At 39.0% G+C, this 22,340-nt stretch overlaps 1 protein-coding gene across 1 annotated transcript in view; it reads left to right on the plus strand.

Annotated features, from left to right (window-relative positions):
• Window positions 1-22,340, plus strand: part of zranb3 (zinc finger, RAN-binding domain containing 3) — a 183,746-nt gene that overhangs the window by 87,255 nt on the left and 74,151 nt on the right. Inside the window, exon 14 of the mRNA XM_041781425.1 lies at window positions 9,861-10,175. Coding sequence (XP_041637359.1) covers window positions 9,861-10,175 — 315 coding nt within the window. The remainder of the gene's footprint in view (window positions 1-9,860; window positions 10,176-22,340) is intronic.

A 22,340-nucleotide genomic window follows, 5' to 3' on the forward strand; every position in this document is an offset into this window, starting at 1 on the left:
AATACATTCTGTTTCTTCACGATCTGAGATCGTCCTATCACGCACCCCTAGTGTTGCATCGTATTAATATGCCATCTTGAACGGCATGTTATATCATATTGCCAAGACATAGTAAGAGTCATTGCAGAATTCAAACACTAATATACATGGCTAATTCTAACATGTCTTCATTAATGACTGCAGCCTCTTTAAACTAGTAAAGACATTATTATTTTGAGTGAGTACAGAGGACACATTGGCGATGCTGAAGGTTTGTTTGCAGCTCAGTCCATTGGAAGTGATGAGAGTGCACTTAAAACACACGCAGCACCCTCAGCCTTTTGAGCAGCGAAAAAAAAAAAAACACACACCCACACACTCTCCCACACACACTTTTTTTGACAAAATTCACCCCCCATTTCATGCCACAGCAGATGCTTGATAACTATTCAGCAATCACACTCTCTTCTTTGTCACAAGCGCCACTCTGCATTCACAGCAGCAGGCTGTGTCAGCTCGCTAGATGGGGAATTTAACAACCTGCTAAATTTGTAAATGACAGACTGTGCTGGAAAATAACAACCGTATTTATGGAGATATCTCTCAACTTGGCACTGCAATCCTCAGCTTGTGGAAATATAAGAAAAATAATCAGGTGAGACGTTAAAGTGTGACATGAGAGATGCTATCTCTTCAAGAGTAAAAAAAAAACTTCACAATAACCATGAAAGAAATATGACTTTATCACAGCTTTTTTCAGCAGAGTTTAGAAATGTTGCAGAAAAGCCAACACGTCATGCAAGGACATAAGGGCTTCATATTTAAAGTAATGGGACAGCAGAAGTTTCATAGGCATTTGGCTGTCACTGTCAGTGGATTTGAGCAGTATGGCAAAAATAAGACAGCAGCTGTAGAGGAAGAACAGTCATCATGCAGAAGGATATTAGTCTGTTGCACCATGAGGCACTGGTACCAGAATGCACCGGAATAAAATGCCCAAAATAAGAGGGGTAAAAAGATTTATTTATTAAGATTTAATGGGACACATATTAGAATCTTGAGGTGGAAAACAGAAACAGCACGTAAAAAAGCTGGCTACATAATCTCAAAATGACAAATTGACCCTTAGCTAAAGCATTTTTCCTTGCTCTTGTTGCTACTTTTGCAGTTTGCAGTGAAAATGTTGGTTGTGTTACCATTTTATCAAATATTTTAAAACAATAGATCTTTAATGTTGCACTTGCATGCACAAGAGTAGCATTTAATTAATGGCCACCAATTTTTAAACATTATGTACGGTTGTAGTTAGCTGTACCTTCCTAGCATTAGCAGTTAAAAATGCATATTTTAATAATATGCTGCTATTGTAGAGAATATTCAGGGCAGACAAGAGCCGCTGATATTAGCATAGAGCGTAGCATTTTAGTTTTAATGAACATTACTTAGCTATAATTTCTTTTAAAAGTAAGCTAGTTTGTAGCTGGTAATAACTTAGCTAGCTGTCTTCTGCTGAAATGAACAAATCACGTTTTGTCCAAATGTTTTCCTGTTTCTGCCCCTTTTAAGGGCTAATTACACAACACCGTTTTCTACATTATTGAATTTTGCTTACTGTTGACTCATGCACACAGTTTCATCACTTGGCTGGTTTGAAGCTTTAGGAAGGAAATAAGCTAGCTAGCTAGCATAGTCAGCTATCTTCAAACATTGCTTATTGGGAGCAGAGAATCATACTGAGTTGTCCAGACATGTGTTTCTTTCCCACCACTTCTAGAGGTTAAAAAGCGAATCGTACTCTAAACTACTTATAAACCAATTTTTAATGGTTTTTTTTTTAGCCCGAGAGACGACATATTGTTTATAGTGCTGTCTAAATCCTAATCTTAATAAGAATACTGTCACTAGCTACCATTTTTAAAAATGGTGGGTTGTAACTTTAGGAAGATAATAAGCTAGCTTGCATATTTAGCTGTTGACATGAGTGTTAGCACTAACATAGCATTTTGTCATAGTTAACATTAGTAAGCATATGAAATATTGCAGTGAAAGTGAGGCTAGCTTGAAGCTATCAGTGTGTTCCAATTCGCTTGCTTCTAAATAAAACCATTTTGAGTACTTAAGTGCACAAAGTGTGTTCACACTGAGAAATATACTCAAATACTACTGACACACTGAAAACTGTCAGAGAATTGAGAGTGGAACAATGGACACTTCACACACTCAATAAACAACATAATGGTGATAGAGCAGATGTTGTGCTGTTAGCATGCTAATGCTAGCTAGCACGCTAGCATGTTAACAGCAGAACATCTGCTATGTCACAAATCTTGTATTGTCAGCGTGATAGCTGGCTGATGCTAACCCCAGCTAGCTAATGTGTTAGTAGTAGTAGAAAACAAATTTAAGGGAAAATAAGTCAATTTTCCTTAATTGAATATTTTTTTAACAGACAAAACAAGCAACATAAATAAAGTATGCAATTTAAGACACACTGTTTGCCTTAAATTTATAGCTAGCTTGAAGCTGTATGAAGGAAATAAGCTAGCTAACTGAGTTAACTAACTTTTAACATTGCCAATTAAGAGCAAATAGTTTTTTTGCTATTTTTTCTCCTTTTTAATGGCTAAAAAACACAACACCCTTCTCCAAACTATTTGTGTATCAAACGGTTCTCTAAATATAATACCATGAACAAAATGTTGTAAAATGTTTAGCTTAATAACATTCAATGCCTACTGGCATACCTCTGTAAATACTGCATATTCTGAGCGAATTGTGCGTTCAGACTGAAAAATATACTCAATAACAGTAGACTACTAGCACACGCAAAACTGTCCCACAATAAGTGTGGAACAATAGACACTTTGTACCTTCAATGAACGCCATATTGGTGATGTAACGAATGTTACACTGTTAGCATGATAGCTTGCTAGCTAGTGTTAGCGTCTGCTCGCTAGCTAACATGTTTTTAGCAACGGCAGTGGATTTCAATCAAGAAAATGTAATTGGAAAAAGAAGGTTTATTTTCTTAGAGTGAATTATGTTAACATAAAATACAAGTGACATAAATCAATCAATAATCTCACATAGTAGTGAGTTGAAATTTCATTATTATAATGGCCTAATGTCTGATTACAGCTTGCTGTTAAAAAAAAAAAGCAGAGGAGTTAAACCGAGGCGGTCTAGCTAGCTTAGTCAGCTAACGTCTAACATCACCTTTCAGAATACTGATTTGTGTGAATATTTGCTATTATTTATCTGTTTTAAAGCCTAAAAACACAACATCTTACTCCAAACTACTTATCTATCAAATGTTTTAAAACTGTAGCCACATGATCAAAATTTTGTAATTATGAAGGAAATTTTTAGCTTGATAACATGACTGTATAACCATTGAATGTCAGCTGGTTTGTAGTTTTAAAGTAGCAAAAATGCAATGGTTTCCTTAGTCAGCTAACTGCTAACACTGATTATTTGGAGTAAATACTATATTGTGTGAATGTTTATTGATTTTCCTCCTTTTTTTAAAGCATTTTTTAAAACACAGTAAACCTTATTCAATCTATTTATGTATCAAACAGGCAAAATGTGTACAAATTAGTAATGCTGGTTTATAGCTGTAAGTGGAAAGTAAGCTAGCGTGCTTCATCAGCTAACTTTTAACATGACTTGTAGGAAGCCGATGAAGATGACATTTTAGCCGTTTTTACACAGAGATTCCACAATAAAGGCCAATTCGCACAAAGGTGTAACAGAGCCATGCACGCCCGAAATTACACACACACACCCCGGTGTCCCGTAATCAGATGGCAGCCGCTGCTCGAGCTGCTGCTTTCTATGAACCTCGAAACTCTATTTCTCTGTTCAAAACTTTGTATTTTCTAAATAAAATACGGGGAAACTAACATGAACATTCATTTTGATCGATTAGGTCCAATAGACCTTTTTTCCTCCATGTTTCTAAGTTGGAGGTCTGACTTTAAGCAGTGTCACAGCGCACTATTTACGTCGGAGGTTGAAGACTTCAGAGTACCGAGCTCACTTGAACACATCATGGAACTTTTCAGACACTGCTGTGAGCAGATATTTGTCTGCTCTCTCCTCTACTGTACAGAGTGAGATCAGCTCTCTAACCTCGCAGTCTCTCCAGTTAATCCACATTACTCTTTGTTTTATCTTTGTTTTCTCTGATAAAATGCCGCTCGATTAAACCACGCTGGTTTTTAAATCTCCCGTTTATGGAGAGAGCAGCGCACACTCGCCGTTGCAGAATGCCGTGACGTCCTTTCACACTCGTCGCGGAAAAGTCTGTTACGGCTCTGATACTACCTCTCGATTTGGATCAGAGGTGGGGCGAGATCGACCCCCTATTGCGGAACAGTCGCTTTTATACAGAACAGCGTTACGGAACGAAGGCGTAACAGACACGGAAAAAAGAGGCAGTGTGAAAGTAGTTTTTGTCTGAATGTTTGCTCGTATTTTGCCAGTTCTTAAAGTCTAAAACCACAACACCATTCCCCAAACTATCTTTCAGTCAGACTTCTTAGCCCTGGACAATAACTTGTCATTTTTAGCTGATTCTAAGGAAAGACTGCGGTTCCTTAATGCTATGGTTGCTTAGTTTTAGAAAATGGTTAAATTTAAGTGTAAAAGGACTGTCATGTCATATGGATAAAATATTTTCTTTCTCTCTTTTTTGAGTTTTAACTGCTTTGCTTTGGTGTCCATCATTTCTCATTTAGAATGATCAAAGCTTTCATTAATTGGACAAAAACTTAATTACCACTATATTAGGAGATACCGAGGGCTGTTTTTAATCAAACTGTCATGGCGTATAACCTGTAGAAGACGAGTTTTGTATTCTCAGGTGGATTACTCTGATTTAGCACAAGTAAACAATCAGACTTTTTCTGTTCAACCATTTTTTCAGCTGGAATCTGTGGCGTTGAGTTCCCATGTTGGCAGCTTTTTTTAAGGCCGAGAGCGTGGGCACGGTTCACTTCTCCTGCTCTTTCAGTGGTAGACCAGCAATTTGTCTCTCAGCACCTACTGTGAAAGATGTATACAGGAAAAGGGCAATTTGTTTATCTCCTGGCTCTCTAAACCTCTCTGCTAGCACTCTATTCTTATCCTTGCTTTCCTTTATTTTTTCCTGGAAATTTATCACTTACAACAAAATCTAGTTGAGTCTTTAACTGTTTGATATCAGACGGTATTAGAGGACCCACTGCTTTGACTCTTTCATGTTTCAAGCTGCAGCTGTTTTGCTCCCTACAGACTGCAATAAAAGCTTTCCTGTTCTTATTCAACTACTGGAGTGTGTCAGTTTTCATGTAAAGCCTTAAAAGCCTACAGAATGCTTTCTGAATGTCTTCGGATGTCAGGCTTCCACATATAATTTTGGAACTTTATCAAACCACTACAGACATAATGGGGCCCTGATTGGAAGGGAAAAAGGAGGGTAGACTACTAGATACGAAGCACAACCCTGTAGGATTTCCCAGTTAACATCTTCCTCGGCGGGGACAGCTTAACACAAATTGAGCCGTCTCTCCGCGGTCTCGCTCGGCTTGTTAGCAAAGGGGGGCAGCGTCAGGGCCAGGAGCCCGGAGACTGGGATGACATTTAAGGGAGCCGTATAGAGGCTGGCCTTTTGAAGAAACAAGCCACAGAGAGGCGGGATCACTAATTAGCCCGCTGCGTCCCCGAGTCTCACAACTTACTGTCTTGTTAGATTTCACACCTCAAGTTCAACAAATAATGTGAAAGGATGTGATTTAAATTTAACTTGGAAAGTAGGAAGAAGAAAATTGTATAGCATTTCTTTTGAAGAAGTTCTGTTCTGAAAGTGACATTTACATTTGGGTATTAATAACTTTCTTCTAGCTTGTCTGCCTGTTAACCTTGGTAATAAACATCAGCACTATCAAACCCACAGTTCTATGAGCAGCTGTGCCTCACAATCCAACTTAAAACAACCATTTAAAATCATGTGGATTGGCAGTGGCCTAATCCTTGCATCCATTAACATTTTTGGGGCTTAGATTCTTTCTTGACCTTCACAAAATTACAGCATTTGGCATGAATAAAAATCACATGAACGGTTAAAGAATGAACAAGTGAAAAGGTGCAGTAAAGCTGATTCTTTAAAGGTGTAATATGCAAAATTTAAACATATTAAACATATCAAGATACATATAAATATTATGGAGCAATGGCTTTTGGGGGGGTTTGTTGTTCACAGCTCTGTGTTTACACTGACAGGGCAGCACTTCATCACCTTGTCTTTTTAGTGTAATTTCTATTAAATAAAATATGTAAGGTAAAATAATTCCATTCAAGTCAGTATTGAGTAAATTCACTTTACAGCTTATAGTTTGGAAATGGTGTGTTTTCTTCTTGAGAGCCGTAGTTCTCGTGCAGACCAAATAAGATTGTCTTCCAGGATTTCCCTATAATTTGCAGCATTCATTTTACCCTCTACCTTTGCAAGCCTTCCAGGGCTGACTGCTGAGAAGCATCCCCACAGCATGATGCTGCCATCACCAGGCTTCACAGTGGGGATGGTGTGTTTGTGGCCTAGATGGACCATTTTGGTCTCATCCAGCCAAAGACCTTTCTTCCGCTTGACCATGGAGTCTCCCACACAACTTCTGGCGAACTCTTGACCAGATTTAATGAGTTTTCTTCAACAGTGGCTCTCTGTTTGCCACACTTCCATAAAGCGTGGACTGGTGAGGAACCCTGGCAACAGTTGATGTATGGAGTTTCCCTCCCATCTCAGCTAGTAATAGCTAAACATTTGGTGCACTGGGAGGGAAAGAGAAGGTGAGGGAGAAGCAGAAAATGAGCCGTGGTGAGAGAAGATAAGTACGAAGTGGTCCACCATGACTAACTGAGCCTGGAAAGTGATGATCAGCACTGGACCCTGGTCCATCATCTTCCCCATAGCAGGCTCAATATCGTCGATGTCCAGGTTCTTAGAGTAGAACTGAAGCCCCACTGACCTTGGCTTGCTGAATAGGTTGTGCCAGCTGGCTGTACATCGCTTCATAACACCAATCCTTCAGAATCTCCAGCTATCTATAGTGCAAAGGAAAATGATTAATCAGATGAGCCACTAAAGTGTGAGAGGGCTCGATGATAACTCTCATACTTCTAAGGTTTAGGAGTCAGCAGGGATCATTAGCTTCGTCATTACTAGAAACAGCACAGAATGGAACTTAGGTAGCTAAGTATGGCCAATTCGCAAAACAAAAGTATTTTCACTTTGGTTTAAATTTACCTAAGTAAAAGTACTGTTCTATAAATCTGTTCAAGTAAAAGTATGAAGTATTTCATCTAAAGTTGACGCTAAGTACTGAGTAGCTACTTCAGAGTTATACAGTGTATAAAGTGTCTGTGCTGGTCCACACTACATAAAGTTATACAACACATTTGTTAGTGTTGAATATTTTACAAATATGGCAGAACTGCAGTAACTCTAAAAAAGTGTGGCAAGAACAAAGCAGAGTCAACGTCATGCAAGGCAATGTATACTGATAAAGAATATGCACCATGCAACCTTCAGTCACAGGCAGGGGGTCTAACTCAGTGGATAACTTCACTTATAGTGCAAATGTGTCTCACTTTTAAAACAACAATTCATCAGAAACATCAACAGAAGAACATTCCACTCCACTCATTCTCTTGCTATGTGCTACTATGTAAGCAACAGAGTTGGAAAGTAGTAAATGTACTGATTCAAAATGTTCTCAAAAAAGGATATGTGCCCCAAAAATCTCAAGTGCAGTAATTTAAGCAAATGTTATTAGTTGCCTTAACCCTGGATACAGACTATTGGCCAAATGCCAAATGTTGGCCCCCTATAAACGGCCAGGCTGAAGATGGCTCATACCCTCCAACCAAACTAGAGAGTGGCTACAAAATTAAGTTAATAACCTTATGGCAACAATCCTGCATAATACATGTAGCCAGGATGTTTAAAATTATAAGATATACATTTTAGAAAATCTTAATCTCACTGCTTTTTTTGTCCTGTAATTGTGTTAATTCAGTTTTTTCTAATTAAAACATCTATTTACAGTCTGTTTCACTTATTAAAGATATTTTCTGTTGGAACATGTAAAAACATGGTATTTCTACAGTGACACCTACCCCTGGGTAGGAGTCGTAGCTATTTCATAGCATATGTTCTTCAACTAAGCACATTTATCATTATTCTACCCTGTTTTTCCTATCGTAACTCCTTCAAACTAATTCAGCCTAGAAGATTCAAAATTTAGCACAACAATCAACCAATTCAGGACATTATTGTTGTGAAGTTTCACATTCGTATCATTCATAGTTTTAGAAATATTCTACATTTTGTGCAAAATTTGTGTCCCATTGTAGTGAATGGAAAAAATCTCTCACTTCTCGCACTTTCAAACCTTCTTCAAACCCTTACTGCTTATTCATACATTCACTTAGAAACTCCATTCAAGCTTTTAAATATTCCCAACATATTAGGCTTTTATGATTGGTAGGTTATTTTTTCTTATCATTAATATTATTTTCACAGTGACCTTGCAAAGTTGAGTCAAGTTTTCATCCCTCCTAGACATATTGCATTACTTCAAATGGCATGGGATTTACAGTGTATATTTTTCGCATGCAGAAAAAGCATTAAAGCACAAGCTTTTATGCAGTATTTTAATATCTTTCATAAATGTCTGAGATTATTAATCTTTTGAGACACTCATGTAACAGTTTAGAGCAAGCTTTCAGCTATTTTCTGAATATAGTCATCATTCTTCAGTGATAACTTCTTCAGCTCTTTCAGACACAGCATTAGCAATTAAGCGTCAGCTTTTCCACAATATATTAAACATTTTTTATACATGATGTTATTTAACCTTTACAGATGGGGCATAAACAGTTTAGCACCAGCCCTTAAACACTACATTTCTCTTGTTTCATGGATTATTTTAAACGTTTTGGCGCAGCATTAGCAGTGAAGTGTAAGGTTTTTAGCATGCAGGATTCACAGTTAATTCTGTAGTTAACAATGACAATATGGTAACAATCACTCTTGATTCTGTTGAACTTGTTGGCTTTACAAGTCTTATAAAAGCATCAGTATTCTTTTCATAACCAGCTAAAACTCCTCACTGGGGCTTTAAACCGAGAGATGTGACTGGATGTCCTCTGTTATCAGCTGTTCAAACACCACTCACTGAACCCTGCAGGAGTCCGGCACAGATGCAGCAATTGCCGCTAATTATTTAGTTTAGGTTTGATTGCACATGATGCAGGCAGGCAATTAACAGAACAACGTGACATGAACGTGATTCCTTCTCCCCGCTAATGCTGTTTGCTTCTTGATCCTAGAGCTGGTGAAAGGAGGGTGTTGCAAGTGCTACACCTGCAGCTTTGTGTGTCCACACTGGCATGCTGCTGAGCAAATATCTATGGGATAAACTGTCCTGGTGTAGACCTGAAGAAGTGGACAGAATGAGAGCTGCAGCAAGCAACCAAGAAAGGATAAAATATTGATTTTTAAGCAGCACAAATTAGCAAATGTTAAAGTGCTCTGTAAATATGCTAATCTTCCTTAAAAGGCTTGGGTTTGTTTACATCCTTGGATTTTACACAATCACTTCCTCTAAAATTTTCAGTGAAAGGCTTATGATAGCTAATAACAGCACTAATGAGCCATATTGAGTTTTACTTTCATGTCAGGAGTCATTTTGTCACACTGTCACACTCTTCAGATGATGGATATCTCGCCAGGGAATGAAACTCTTCAAAGTCTGATTACTCTCTGCACATCGGCCAATAAAGTAATCTTCCTCTCTCTCTCTCTGCTTCTCTCCCTCTCTCTTTCTCTGCTGGCCCAGAGCCACCCAGGCCTCAGCGACCCCCCTCCTCATCCGAGCCGGACCGGGCGTGCGTCGTCCTCTCTGACTCCGACAGCGAGCCAGAGCTCAGCCGGGGAAAAGCCCGGCCTCCGACGTCGCGCAAAGACAAACAGAGCGAGGAGGCGGAGGAGGAGGAGGAGAGGGAGAAGGATGAGCCTCAGAAAGACAAACAGAAAGTCGGAGAAGCAGAGGAGGAGGAGGACGAGCAGCAGCTCAAAGGCAAACAATCAGCGGGAGAGCGAGGCGACAATGGCGCCGACGCTGGCGGCTGCCTCCCCCCTGACCACACACGGGGTAATCCCACCTGCAATCTTCTCTTTTTCATATCTAGGGAAATTGGCTGGTGCCACATTGTCACCTGCCCATATAATGCTGTTTAATATCATCACTTCAACCCAATAAGGGACTATATCTCATTCCATATGTGGTTGGGCATTATTATTCTTACTATTATTAGCATCTAGTTGGGGATATTGCCTATGTCTGCGCCCAGAAAGCTACAGGAGATATTGATTTAAACCCACTAATCTCCAGAGTGCAGCTTGATAAGGCCTACCAAAAATACACACAAAATTTAAGGTTCAGACATCCTCCAGAAAGTAACTGATGAGCCTCTGATTGGGTATTTTTTTAATAAAGTGATGTGAGGTCTAATTACATAAAAAGGCACAAGTTCCCTCCCGACACCATCTCATCCTTGAAACACAACCTGCTTTGCCTTCCCTCCCTGTCCTCTCTGGTTATATGTGTACATGTCTGCAAGTCTCCAAGGGATGTGAAAAAACAACTTCCCAATTACACAGTGTGTAATATTGCAAATTAAGACCTCTGTGTTAAAGTACTTGTGTCTCAAAGGGATATGCAAAGCAATAAATTGCGCTAATTACAAAGAACTAATTACACCGTGTGCAATATGAAGAGCTCTATAAAAATTGCCAGACTAGCAGTGTCTAAGAAAAGCCTGTGACCTGGGTGTTGCCTCTGAAATCAAGCAGACTTTCAGGGGCAGAATTATTGAAGGATGAAACTGAACTGGCAGCAATTCAGGGTTGATTTTAAGGCTTCTTTGTAGAGTGCTTAACATAGGAAGGAACATAAGCCATTTAGGTTTTAACAGGCAAGCTATCAACCCCTATTACCCTTTAACATCTGAAGATCAGTGTGAAACAACTTGGCAGCATCCTCTCCTTTCAGAGCCACCTCCATACACTCCCACTTTGACATCTATTAGTGGCCAGAGATTTTCAAGTGGTTAATTTCTTGTCTCCTTTACTACCTGTGCCCCTCCAACTGTCTACAATTCAATCCCACTCCTGCTTCCCCCTGCAGGGCCTTTCGCACTTTGTGTCCCCCTTTCCATTCTCTGAGAAAAAAAAATACTCAAAATGAGTGAAAGACTTGGTTTTTTTTTAAAGCTCTATTTAGACCGACTCTTGGGGAGAGATAAAAGCCTCAGTGTCGATCAGAAATGGCAGCACTGAGGAGACGCTGTTGGATACTAGCTTGGCCCCCCACCTCCTCCTTGGACATGTACTTTCCCTGGAGACATCTTAAAATATCTGCCTCTCTATTTCTCCATCCATCTGTTTCTTTTCCATCTATCTATTTATCTGTAGTTCTGTCAGGCTGTCTATTTGTTCATCAATATGGTGTCTTTATTTCTGCCCATGTAGCTAGCTAGCAAGCTAGCTAATTGGCAAGCTATTTAGCAATCCCTCTACCTCTTCTTGTTTTTTCTTGTCTGTTTGGTTAACTGGTTTTCCTATTACATTCTGCCTTTATGATTTTTTCTTCAAGCTTTAGCATTTGTCTGTATCCCTCTTTACCTCTTATAAACCTCTAAGCCATTTATGGTAAGCTAGCTGTTTGTCAGCATTTACACCATTGTACTTACTTTTTCTTTTCTCTATGATTTGCTAGCTGACTGATAACTGACAACTCACCATAACTACTTTACTTTGTTCCATCTACTTCTTACTCTACATAACTAACAAGCTTGCTAGTGGATGAGCTAGCAAGCTTTCTAGCTCATCAACTAGGTATCTTTCTTTCTCTCTGTCTCTATTTTGGTTGTTATTTGTCTTTTTAGCTACATTTTCCTCAGAGTTGGCTGTCTTTTGTTCCAGCCTTTCAGTTCATCTTTCAGTTGGTCCACGTAGCTAGCTAGCCGTCTGTCTCAACTTAATGTGCTATCGTATGCCATCTATCTCTTTTTCAGTCTTAATGGCTAGCTACGTTTTTTTCTTGCTACTTTTCTCTAAACCAGTCTGTATTTCAGGTGTTTTCCCCCAGTGTTTCTAGACGATTGCCTCGTAATCCATTTAATCATCTTTTATCAAACGATTTTTGCCAGCTCACTAGCTAATTGTCTAAACTTTTCTTAGCCCATCAAACCACCTTTTATCATCTATTTTCACCAGCTAGCTAGCTATCTAGATAGCAGACCGCTAGCTTGACAGCGTTCTTCTATAACTGTTATTTGTGTTGTCTATTAATCCAGGAACTTTTGTTAAACCCTTGTTTTGGTCGTCTTTGTTTTTCTATATATCTATCTACCCAACGGCCCACTATTTTTTTTAACAAATAACTACTATTTTTGTCATTTTGTCAATTTTTCATCTAGCTAGCAAGCTAGCAGGCAGATATGCTAGCTGTCTATCATTTCAGTACTCTTTGTTTTCATTGTTGTTGTTTCAGCTTGTTAGCTATGTGGTTGGCTAGCTTTTTTCTAGCTCCTTGTCTCTAAACCTATCCCTCAATTATGTTCCATTTTAGCAGCTAGCTAGCTTAATAGCCAACAGCTTACTAGCTATCTCTTGTGCTATAGTGCTATTATAATTTTTTTGTGTCTACAGTATTTATCAATGTATCTTTGTTGTTAGCTAATTGTTTACCTTTAGGTCTGTTTTCTGTTTACATTTCTGCTTTTTCTACATAGCTAACTAGCCGATGGTCTTCTACTTTTTATGTGTCCTACTGCCATTTTTTTGCATCTTGCCACTTTTCATCCAGTTAACTGGCTAGCTAATCAGCAAATAAGTTAGCTGTCTTTCTGTCATTTTGTTACTTTTTGTTTTCCTTGTTGTTTCAGCTAGCTAGCTATGTGGTTGGCTAGCTTTTTCTAGCTACTTGTCTCAAAAATCTAACCATCAATTATCATCTGTTGTTACTTGCTGGCTTGCTGAATAGGCAACAGCTAAGTACTTTTTATGTCATCATTTTTTGCGTCTTGTGTCATTTCATCCACTTTTTGCCTTGCTAATTAGCTAGCTAGCCAGCAGATAAACTAGCTGTCTTTGTATCACTTAGTTACTTTTTGTTGTTGTTTTAGCTAGCTAGCTATGTAGTTGGCTAGTTTTTTTTTTCTTACTCTTTTTTTTATACATTTACGACATTCATCTAGCAAGCTAGCTAACTAGCTTACTATTCTGACATCGTCTTTGATTACTTCTGTAGCACTGGCAGGCAGACAGCGGTTTATCCTTCGTTTTCTTACAAGCTATTTTCTTTTTTTTTAAGATTTATTTTTGGGCATTTTTGTGCCTTTGTTAGATCGAGGAGGAATTGGATAGAGTTGAAAACAGAGTCAAGAGTGGTTGGGGGGGGCATGTGGTAAAGGGCCTCAAGCCGGATTCGAACCAAGGCCGCCCGCGAACATGGGGAGCGCCCTTAATCACTAGGCCACCTGCTCTCCCTCACAAGCTATTTTTGTTGCTATCTTTGTAGCTAGCTGTCAGCTAGGTTGATAATAGCATTCTTCCTGTACCTGTTTTACTATCTTTATTACCATGTGTTTTTCTAGTAAGCTAGCTGATGGTTTGATAGCCATTTTCTTGCTATCCCTGTATTTGCTGTTAGGTTTTTTTTGTTGTGTATTTAACTAGCAATGCTTGCTAGCTGTGCCTGATCTGTCCATCTGTCTGTCTGCAGTATTTTGTCTGTCTCTTGATATTTTCAACCATCAATCTGCCTTTTTCTATTGGTCCATCTGTTTTTGTAGCTGTGTCTGTAATCTATCCCTCCATCTGTAAGTCTGTCTGTGTCTTTCTGTGGCTGTGTAGCGTCTGCCTGCTCTCCTGCCTGTCCCCCTTTCTGCCTGTCTCTCTTCCTGTCTATCCCCCTGGTTGTTAGTCAGTTTGTTAGTTACATGCCTTTGCTGTCTGTCTCTGTCAGCGTGGGTTTAGTATGAAACACCGCGGTTGTCCAATAAAAGTGACCTATGGGGTCAGGAGCGATGCCTAATGATTTTCCTCTACCTGCCCGTGGTTTTAGAAGGCAAACCGCAGAGCTGTCGGACGCCCACACTTCTTGATTGCTCTGAGATTACTTTCCTCACAGCACAGACAGGCAATCACTCCTCCTCTAGCTCTCTTTCTCTCCCTCTCTCTCTGTCTACTGTCTGCTGTCTCATCTATCTGCATGACCAAAACATTTAAACATGGAAACACATTCTTTTGGATGTTAGTTCAAACGCTGCAGCAGCATCTGCTGCACAAACCTCCTCATTCTCGCCGTGCACAGTTTGAAATATTTTTTATATCTATATCTTTTGTTTTCGATCCTGCAGAAGATGAGATGACTCAGTCCAATTAGGCATTGTTTTCTTTCTCTCGCAGTAAAATAACAGATAAATCCCTTGGGGTGTTTTGAAGGCACTGTTCATACTGTGTAAGTGACAGTCTAATAAGACGGCTTTGTAAGATGAATTGCCCCCATCGTATAAATGGCCCACTTAATGCAGCTGGCGCGTTCCGCCACTGCAAACAGGGTAAGGGGGGAAAAAACTGCTTACAACAAATATAGGGTGCACAATGCAGAGCTGCTTGGTTTCATTACAGAGGGAGAAGGACAGATAGATGGGATTTTGTGAAATGCTTGTGTCCTAAAATGTTTTGGTGCAGGCTGTAAAAAGCTTCTGTCTGGTCATTTCGGTATTTTCACACACAAAGTGGCCCATTCCATCTGAAGCTTAGAGGAGTGTGTACCAAAGCCAGGGAAATTGCCCCTATGAGAGGAGAAAACATAAAAATGAAAGATACGCTTGTTGTAAGGGATAGGTCAAAGAGAGGAATTGACTTATGAGGATGAGCTCACTCTAAAATAAAAACATTTCAACATCAAAATCCACCAGATATGAGGAACATCAGTGCTGGAATGTGACCACTGCAAATTGTCAAATTGAAGCCAAAACCTCAAATAATAGCTATTTGTGCTGCAGTGCTGCGTGTCATTGAGGGTAGTTTAATATTGATTTTTAAAATACAGCCCGGCTGAAGCTGTTAAAATGAATAATGAAAGAAAACATCATCTTTGTTGTAATCACAGAGTGCTGTCGTGATAGACTAGAGCTGTAGAGATCTATTTCTTGCTCAATGTATCAAGACAATCGGTGGGCCATATTTCACCTTGACAGATTCTTTCAAATTAACTAAAGTAGATATTTTAATCTAATTTGATTGTAATAGTTCTGTATTTTATTTCAAAGCGTATTTAATTTTTTGGCAACCACCTATGAGGAGTGGTTGAAATATTCTGGCTACATATTCCTAAGGCTGTCAGGTTGTCCATCACTGTTTTTGACGGTAGTACGGTGTGCTCTAGTAGGTGAAAAACACATGCAGGAAACAGCTGTTTTGTTTTGATTCTTGGGCAGGAAAATTGCACCCTGCAAGAGCCTGAAGTGGAGAGATGACAGAAATATGAAGATTTAATCACGACCTTCGCACAGATTTGGCTGGACCCCTGAAAAACCCAGAAAATGGGCCCTCCCTAGCGTCCTGGCTAACAGTTATTTGACTTTGGAGCTAAAAAGTGTGTCAAGCTATAATCACGCTGAAATTACTTATTGGTGCCACTTTTAAACCTCTTTTCCCCCATATTTGCCACTTTTGTTAGCAATAGTTCATTGCACACTTTTACCATTTTGGTTGCTATTTTAACCCCTTTTCATCACCCCCTCCCCACCCCATTTGTACCACTTTAGACTTAATGTTGCCACTTTTTACCATTTTTGTCACTTTTTTATGCCATTTTTAATCAATTTTACATTGTAACACATTTTTTGCAACCTTTAAAATCCCATCTACATAAATTTTATACCAGTTTTTGCAACTTTTGTCCCCTTTTTTTCACTTAAAGCCTATTTTTGCCACCATTACAATTTTTTCTCAGTTGCTTTGGTACATTTCTCGAATCATCCTCGACATTTGCAAAACAGTATGCATTTCTCAAAACAATTTGTACAAATAGCAAAGCACCATGGATTACCTGCAAAAGCCAGTCTCTTGCTCAAAATCCTTAGTTCATCTCTCAAAAGTAAATATCTGTCAATGAACATGTAAGTGCCATCAGAATGACAAGTCCTTGTGTCATTGTGTACGGATAAGACAGTCAGATTGCTTTGTCATGTTGTCGATATAACAGTGTACTCTGGAGGGATGTTCGGATGTAAACTATGGCTAGAGTTTTGATGTCAATTATTGTAAATTGTAAGTTACACCTTAGTGTATGTGGGAGATTGATTGCAAGAGACTAGACAAGATTCACATTTACGCTTTTACTGTTTGTACTGTAATTTGTTGACAGACGATGCCATTGCGATACAGAAAGGAAAAGACAGCACTGCATGGTTCAAAGAAAAAAAAACAAAAAAAACAAAAGTAGAAATGTGAACATAGGACAATCTTAAGGAAACCTGTACATGCAGTGCTGAATTACAGGGCAGTCTTCCTACACCTCCTGACGTTCCTGTCTGTTGGGCCACAAATTCTCATCCACATAACAAATATCTTCTCTTGCGATGCAGCGTGGAAAGAATCTTTTAGAGTGTCTTATCCAGCCTCTGCTGGTATCTGCTGTGTCATCACACGCTGCATCCATGGCAGCCAGAAGGGTCATCTGTGTATGTGGCTGGTGATCATATACCTACTTTCCATCTCCATGCTGAGAAAATTCCTTAATCATCAAATTCTCCTCAATCAAATTCCTTGATCATTGGTTGATATAATGCTTCATACATTTCCCTTCATTAGAGAAAGTCAAGATTCACATGGGAGCATTTACCAATTCAAGACAGATTTAGGAAAAAAAGGTCTAATGTAAATGTATAGAAACATGCTTGACATATTATGACAACATGTTCAACCATTTTGCATGTAAAGACTGGATGAACTAATGTCTAAATGTTGTGGGGGGTGAGACTGTTCAACAGAGACCCATTATAATACATTTTGATCAACATGACATAAGCAATTTATAATGTAGGAAACAGCAGAGAGTTGTACATAGTCATTTGCATGGATGTACCAAAGCATTTGCAACTTGTCCAAAGAAATGAGAAACTCCTTTTTTGATGTGCACAAGTGACACAATGATGTGAAGATTGAACAAGTAGTTCTGAGAATTTCAATTCTGATCTGAGAAATGTACCAAAGCCACTGAGAAAAACTGCAATCAGTAACCAAATTTTTGCTACTTTTTATATGCAACTTCTTGATCAGTTCTGCACATTTTTTTACTAAATTTCATTTTTTACCCGTTGTTGCCATATATAAAAATTAACTACCCATTTTAGCTTTTTTTTAAATCCCATTTAACTAGCCTTTATACCATTTTTCGCAACAATTGTCCTGATTTTTTTTTTACTTCCTGCCTATTTTTGCCACTATTAATCAGAATTTGCCACTTTAACCATTTTTGCCACATTTCAATCCTATTTTACCACCTTTGCTGTCTGTTTTTGCAAATTGCAAACTAAGACATTTTGTCAGCTTTTAAACCCTTTCCATGACTTTTGCTGCCCATTTTTGCCCCATTTTAACCCCTTTTCCAACCACAAACATTTTTTGCTACTTTAAAAAATATTTTGCCACTTGTTTTCTTTACTAATTTGTGCCACTTTCAATAGGATTTTTTTTCTTTTTTTTTGCTATTTTTTTCTGTTTTCCCATGTTTGCCACATTTCAAGCTCCTTTACATTCCCCCCATTTTTGCATATATAGAGCCATCTTTGCTTCTTTCAACACATTTTTGCTACTTTTAAAGTCCCATATAACTATACTTTCTACCTGTTTTTTGCAACTTTCTATTTTTTGCCACTATTAATCATTTTTTTGCCACTTTAACCGTTTTTGCCACATTTTAATCCAATTTCACCACCTTTCCTGCCTGTTTTTGCAACATTTTAACCCCAGCAACAATTCTCCTGTCTATTAGTATCACAAGGCTAGTAGACAGGAGAATTGTTGCTGCTTTGAGAGAGACAAAGCCACAGCCTGCTTTTAATCATCAAGGACTAACAACAAGTGAAATACCTATCTGACATACAGCAGGTCAGATGTTTGTTCCTGCTGCATCTGGTCCAAGTGAAAAATAGACAAGCACGCCAGCAGTTAACTTCCCCCCTGACCTTCTGGTGAACTCTAGTCAGAGTCCCATGTCGTGGTATTTCGTGATGATACATCCTTTGTATCTTGTGCAGTGCCGTTTCCCATCCCTAATGCCTCTTTAGCATTTCTTAGAATGCAGGTTTGCAGGGCTTCTAATACATGGCCCATATCAGTTCACAGTCATTGTACAATGACTTTCTGTCATAGCACAAAATGTCTTTTTTCCTGTTTTTGCAGCCCAAACACTGTCTGATTTTGATCCCCCTTCAAAGCATGATGGGAAGGATGTCACTGTGTTCTTCTATCACTCGTCCTCCTTGGTGTGCTAGTACAAAAGCTGATTCTGACCCACAACCAGTAGAGACCTGCTGCAGGGTCACGGCCGCACTTGTTAGATGGAAACCCTCTTGTCACAGACATCAGCCTGTGTCAGTATTTTCTCCCATTAACAAGCTAAAAAAGAAACACGCGCACACATCCTCCTGAACACACACACTAAGACGAGGCAGACAACTGGCCACGCGAAGTGATTTAAGGCGAGTATTATCAGAGTGTTATAGGTCATTGTCTAAATGAAGCGTGGTCGAGCAGCGGCGGTCTCATTTCCACCGGCTGACCTTTTCTTGCTGGATGCTGGCAGGATGAGCGAGCTACATAGCCGACATTAATGACCTGCTCTATCTCTTCTTTTTCCTCTGTTTCTCTCCAACAGGGACTGTCATTTAATCTCTCTTTCTTCCCCTCATTTTTGGCAAATCCTTGACTAAAATTGCAAAACAAATAAATTGGGAGATTTCCTTGCTTCACAGTATTACACAACATGAAGAAAATAAATCAGCATTATGGGAAATATGCTTATTTGAGTCAGATGAGTTTGATATCAATCCTGCGTTAGCATTTCTGTGAGCACGGAGTGACTCAGGATGTTATTAAGACATGATTAAGATGTGTTCAACACCACAGCCTGAAACAACAATAAAAACACTGTTATGAGCAAATCATGACACATCTAATAGCCTCATCACATTAGCATCTAAAACAACAACATTTTGTATGGATTTCCTTCACCTCTGTGGAATCAGAGCTATTGATGGATTGAACTCTGGTGAACTTGGATATCCAAAAGCAAGCTGTCACGAATGAATAAAGAAAAGAAAAAAGCGATCATGGCTTATTAGCTGTGAAGCACATTCCAATTTCTCCAACTCCTGTCAAGAGGGTAAAACTCCAGAGAGGAGTTGTTTGCAGACAGTTATGTAACAGAAGTTGATGGAATACATCTCTCTTGAATACATTGTTAAGTTTTTTGCCCTGTTAGCTCCAGTGCTAATTACCCTTTTCAACTTGCAGCAACTTCACTGGGATGTTTCATCTATAAGACGATGCATTTTAGTTTCACTTTTTTAGCGTAAGGAATAGGCACATTTTCTATAACCTTACAACCCCATTAAAGATAAAAAATGTGAAATTCAGAGGAGATTTATGCAAGAGTCCCCCAAACATACAGCATTTGTGTTGGGTAAACTTCTCCAACCTCCCAGCCACAGTGGCAGACAGGCTCTTAAAAGTGTCATAACATAGTGATTTGAGACACTCTGAGTCAATGAGTGCAGGCTATTTGCTGAAGTGGTTGTCTCCTTGAGTCTTTCCATACCTTCATTGGAAATTAGCATCCTCTAATACAGGCTTGCTTCAATAACAAGGCCTGCCTCTAGTTCAAGCCTGCTTGACTTGAAGGCTTGCCTCTAATACAAGTCTGCTTCATATTAAAGCCTAATACAGTCCAGCTTCAGACTGTATAAATGCCTCCACCTTTAACAAGCTTGCCTAATATAAAGGCCCGCCTCTAATACAAGCCTGCTTAATATAAAGGCCTGCCTCTAACACAGTCTTTCTTCAAATAAAGGCATGCCTCTAAAACAGGCCTGCTCCAAATAAAGGCCTGCCTTATTCAACCTGCTTGACTTTAAGGCTTGCGTCTAATACAAGTCTGCTTCACATCAAGGCTTAATACAGTCCAGCTTTATATCAATGCCTCTACCTTAAACAAGCCTGCCTAATATAAAGGCCTGCCTCTAATACAAGCCTGATAAATATAAAGGCCTGCCTTATTCAAGCCTGCTTGACTTTAAGGCTTGCCTCTAATACAAGTCTGCTTCACATCAAGGCTTAATACAGTCCAGCTTCATATAAATGCCTCCACCTTAAACAAGCCTGCCTAATATAAAGGCCTGCCTCTAATACAAGCCTGATAAATATAAAGGCCTGCCTCTAATAAAAGCTTGATTCATATACAGTAATTATCTATTACAAGCCTCTTTCATATTAATGCCTGCCTCTAAAACAGGCCTGCTCCAAATAAATCCCTGCCTCCAAAACAAGCCTGCTTCAAAAAAGGCCTACCTCTAACACAAGCTTGCTTTTATATAAAGGCCTATCTCTAATACAAGCCTGCTTTATATAAAGGCCTGGCTCTTAAACAAGCCTGCTTCAAAAAAGGCCTGCCTCTAATACAAGCTTGCTTTTATATAAAGGCCTATCCCTAATACAAGCCTGCTTTATACAAAGGCCTCCACCTTCAACAAGCTTTCCTCTTATATAGGCCTGCCTCTAATATAAGCCTGCTTTATATAAAGGCCTGCCTCTAACACAATCTTGCTTCATATAAAGGTATGCCTCTAAAACAGGCCTGCTCCAAATAAAGGCCTGCCTTATTCAAGCCTGCTTGACTTTAAGGCTTGCCACCAATACAAGTCTGCTTCACATTAAGGCCTAATACAGTCCAGCTTCATATAAATGCCTCCACCTTTAACAAGCCTGCCTAATATAAAGGCCTGCCTCTAATACAAGCCTGATAAATATAAAGGCCTGCCTCTAATAAAAGCTTGATTCATATACAGTAATTATCTATTACAAGCCTCTTTCATATTAATGCCTGCCTCTAAAACAGGCCTGCTCCAAATAAATCCCTGCCTCCAAAACAAGCCTGCTTCAAAAAAGGCCTACCTCTAACACAAGCTTGCTTTTATATAAAGGCCTATCTCTAATACAAGCCTGCTTTATATAAAGGCCTATCTTTAATACAAGCTTGCTTTTATATAAAGGCCTATCTCTAATACAAGCTTGCTTTATATAAAGGCCTATCCTCTACTACAAGCTTGCTTTATTTAAAGGCCTGCCTCTAATGCAGCCTGCTTCATAAAACAGCCTGCCACTAATAGATCCTGTTCCATACAGACACTTGCTTCTAAAACCATCCTGCTTCACTTTCCTCTTATATAGGCCTGCTTATTATTAAGGCCTGCCTCCAAAAGAGGCTTGCTTTATGTAAAGGCTTGCCTCAAATACAAGCCTTCTTCATATAAAATGAAAATCCACTTTTATATAAAGTCTTGCCTCTCATACAAGCCTGCTTCATTTAAAAGGCTTATACAAGCCTGTTTAAAATAAGGCCTGCCTCTAATACAAGCTTGCTTCATATAGAAGCCTGCTGCCCTCTACAATGGAATAAAAAAAATGCTTTGCTTTTTTTTGGAGGGATTTTTGGCATTTTAATTATTAACCCTCGGGAGAAGTTAATTAAGCCATATGAACATGGTTTTGACAGTAGTATTTTGGCAACAATTGCATGCAAGATGTTTACATTTGACTGTGTTTGATTATCTCACATTTTCTCATAAAAAGACTGCGCTACAAAACAATTTGGGGTTTTTTAAGAGACATTACAGGAAACAGCAGTGAGAGTGGTAGTAGAGCAATAAGCAACACTGACTTTCACTCTTATCTACAAGAAAATGTCAAAGATAATTCTATAACCCATCCTATCACCGCATCTTGAAAGTAATAATCCTCCATACAAGGCAGTGTTTTCAAGCATGAAGAGTTTATGAATCAATATTAGAATGATCTGCGACAAATATCACGTCTTAATATTGGGCTCTGTATAATAAGGCTGCTGGAGTTTAATGCCTCCTCTAGTCATTGCATCACCAGAGGAGCAAACAGAGGTACAAATAAAGCTGCGCCAGCCAATAACGAGTCAATAATATATACTCAGCGAGATATTAGCCAG

Source organism: Cheilinus undulatus, linkage group 24 (assembly GCF_018320785.1).
Source record: "Cheilinus undulatus linkage group 24, ASM1832078v1, whole genome shotgun sequence".
Classification (NCBI taxonomy): Eukaryota; Metazoa; Chordata; class Actinopteri; order Labriformes; family Labridae; genus Cheilinus; species Cheilinus undulatus.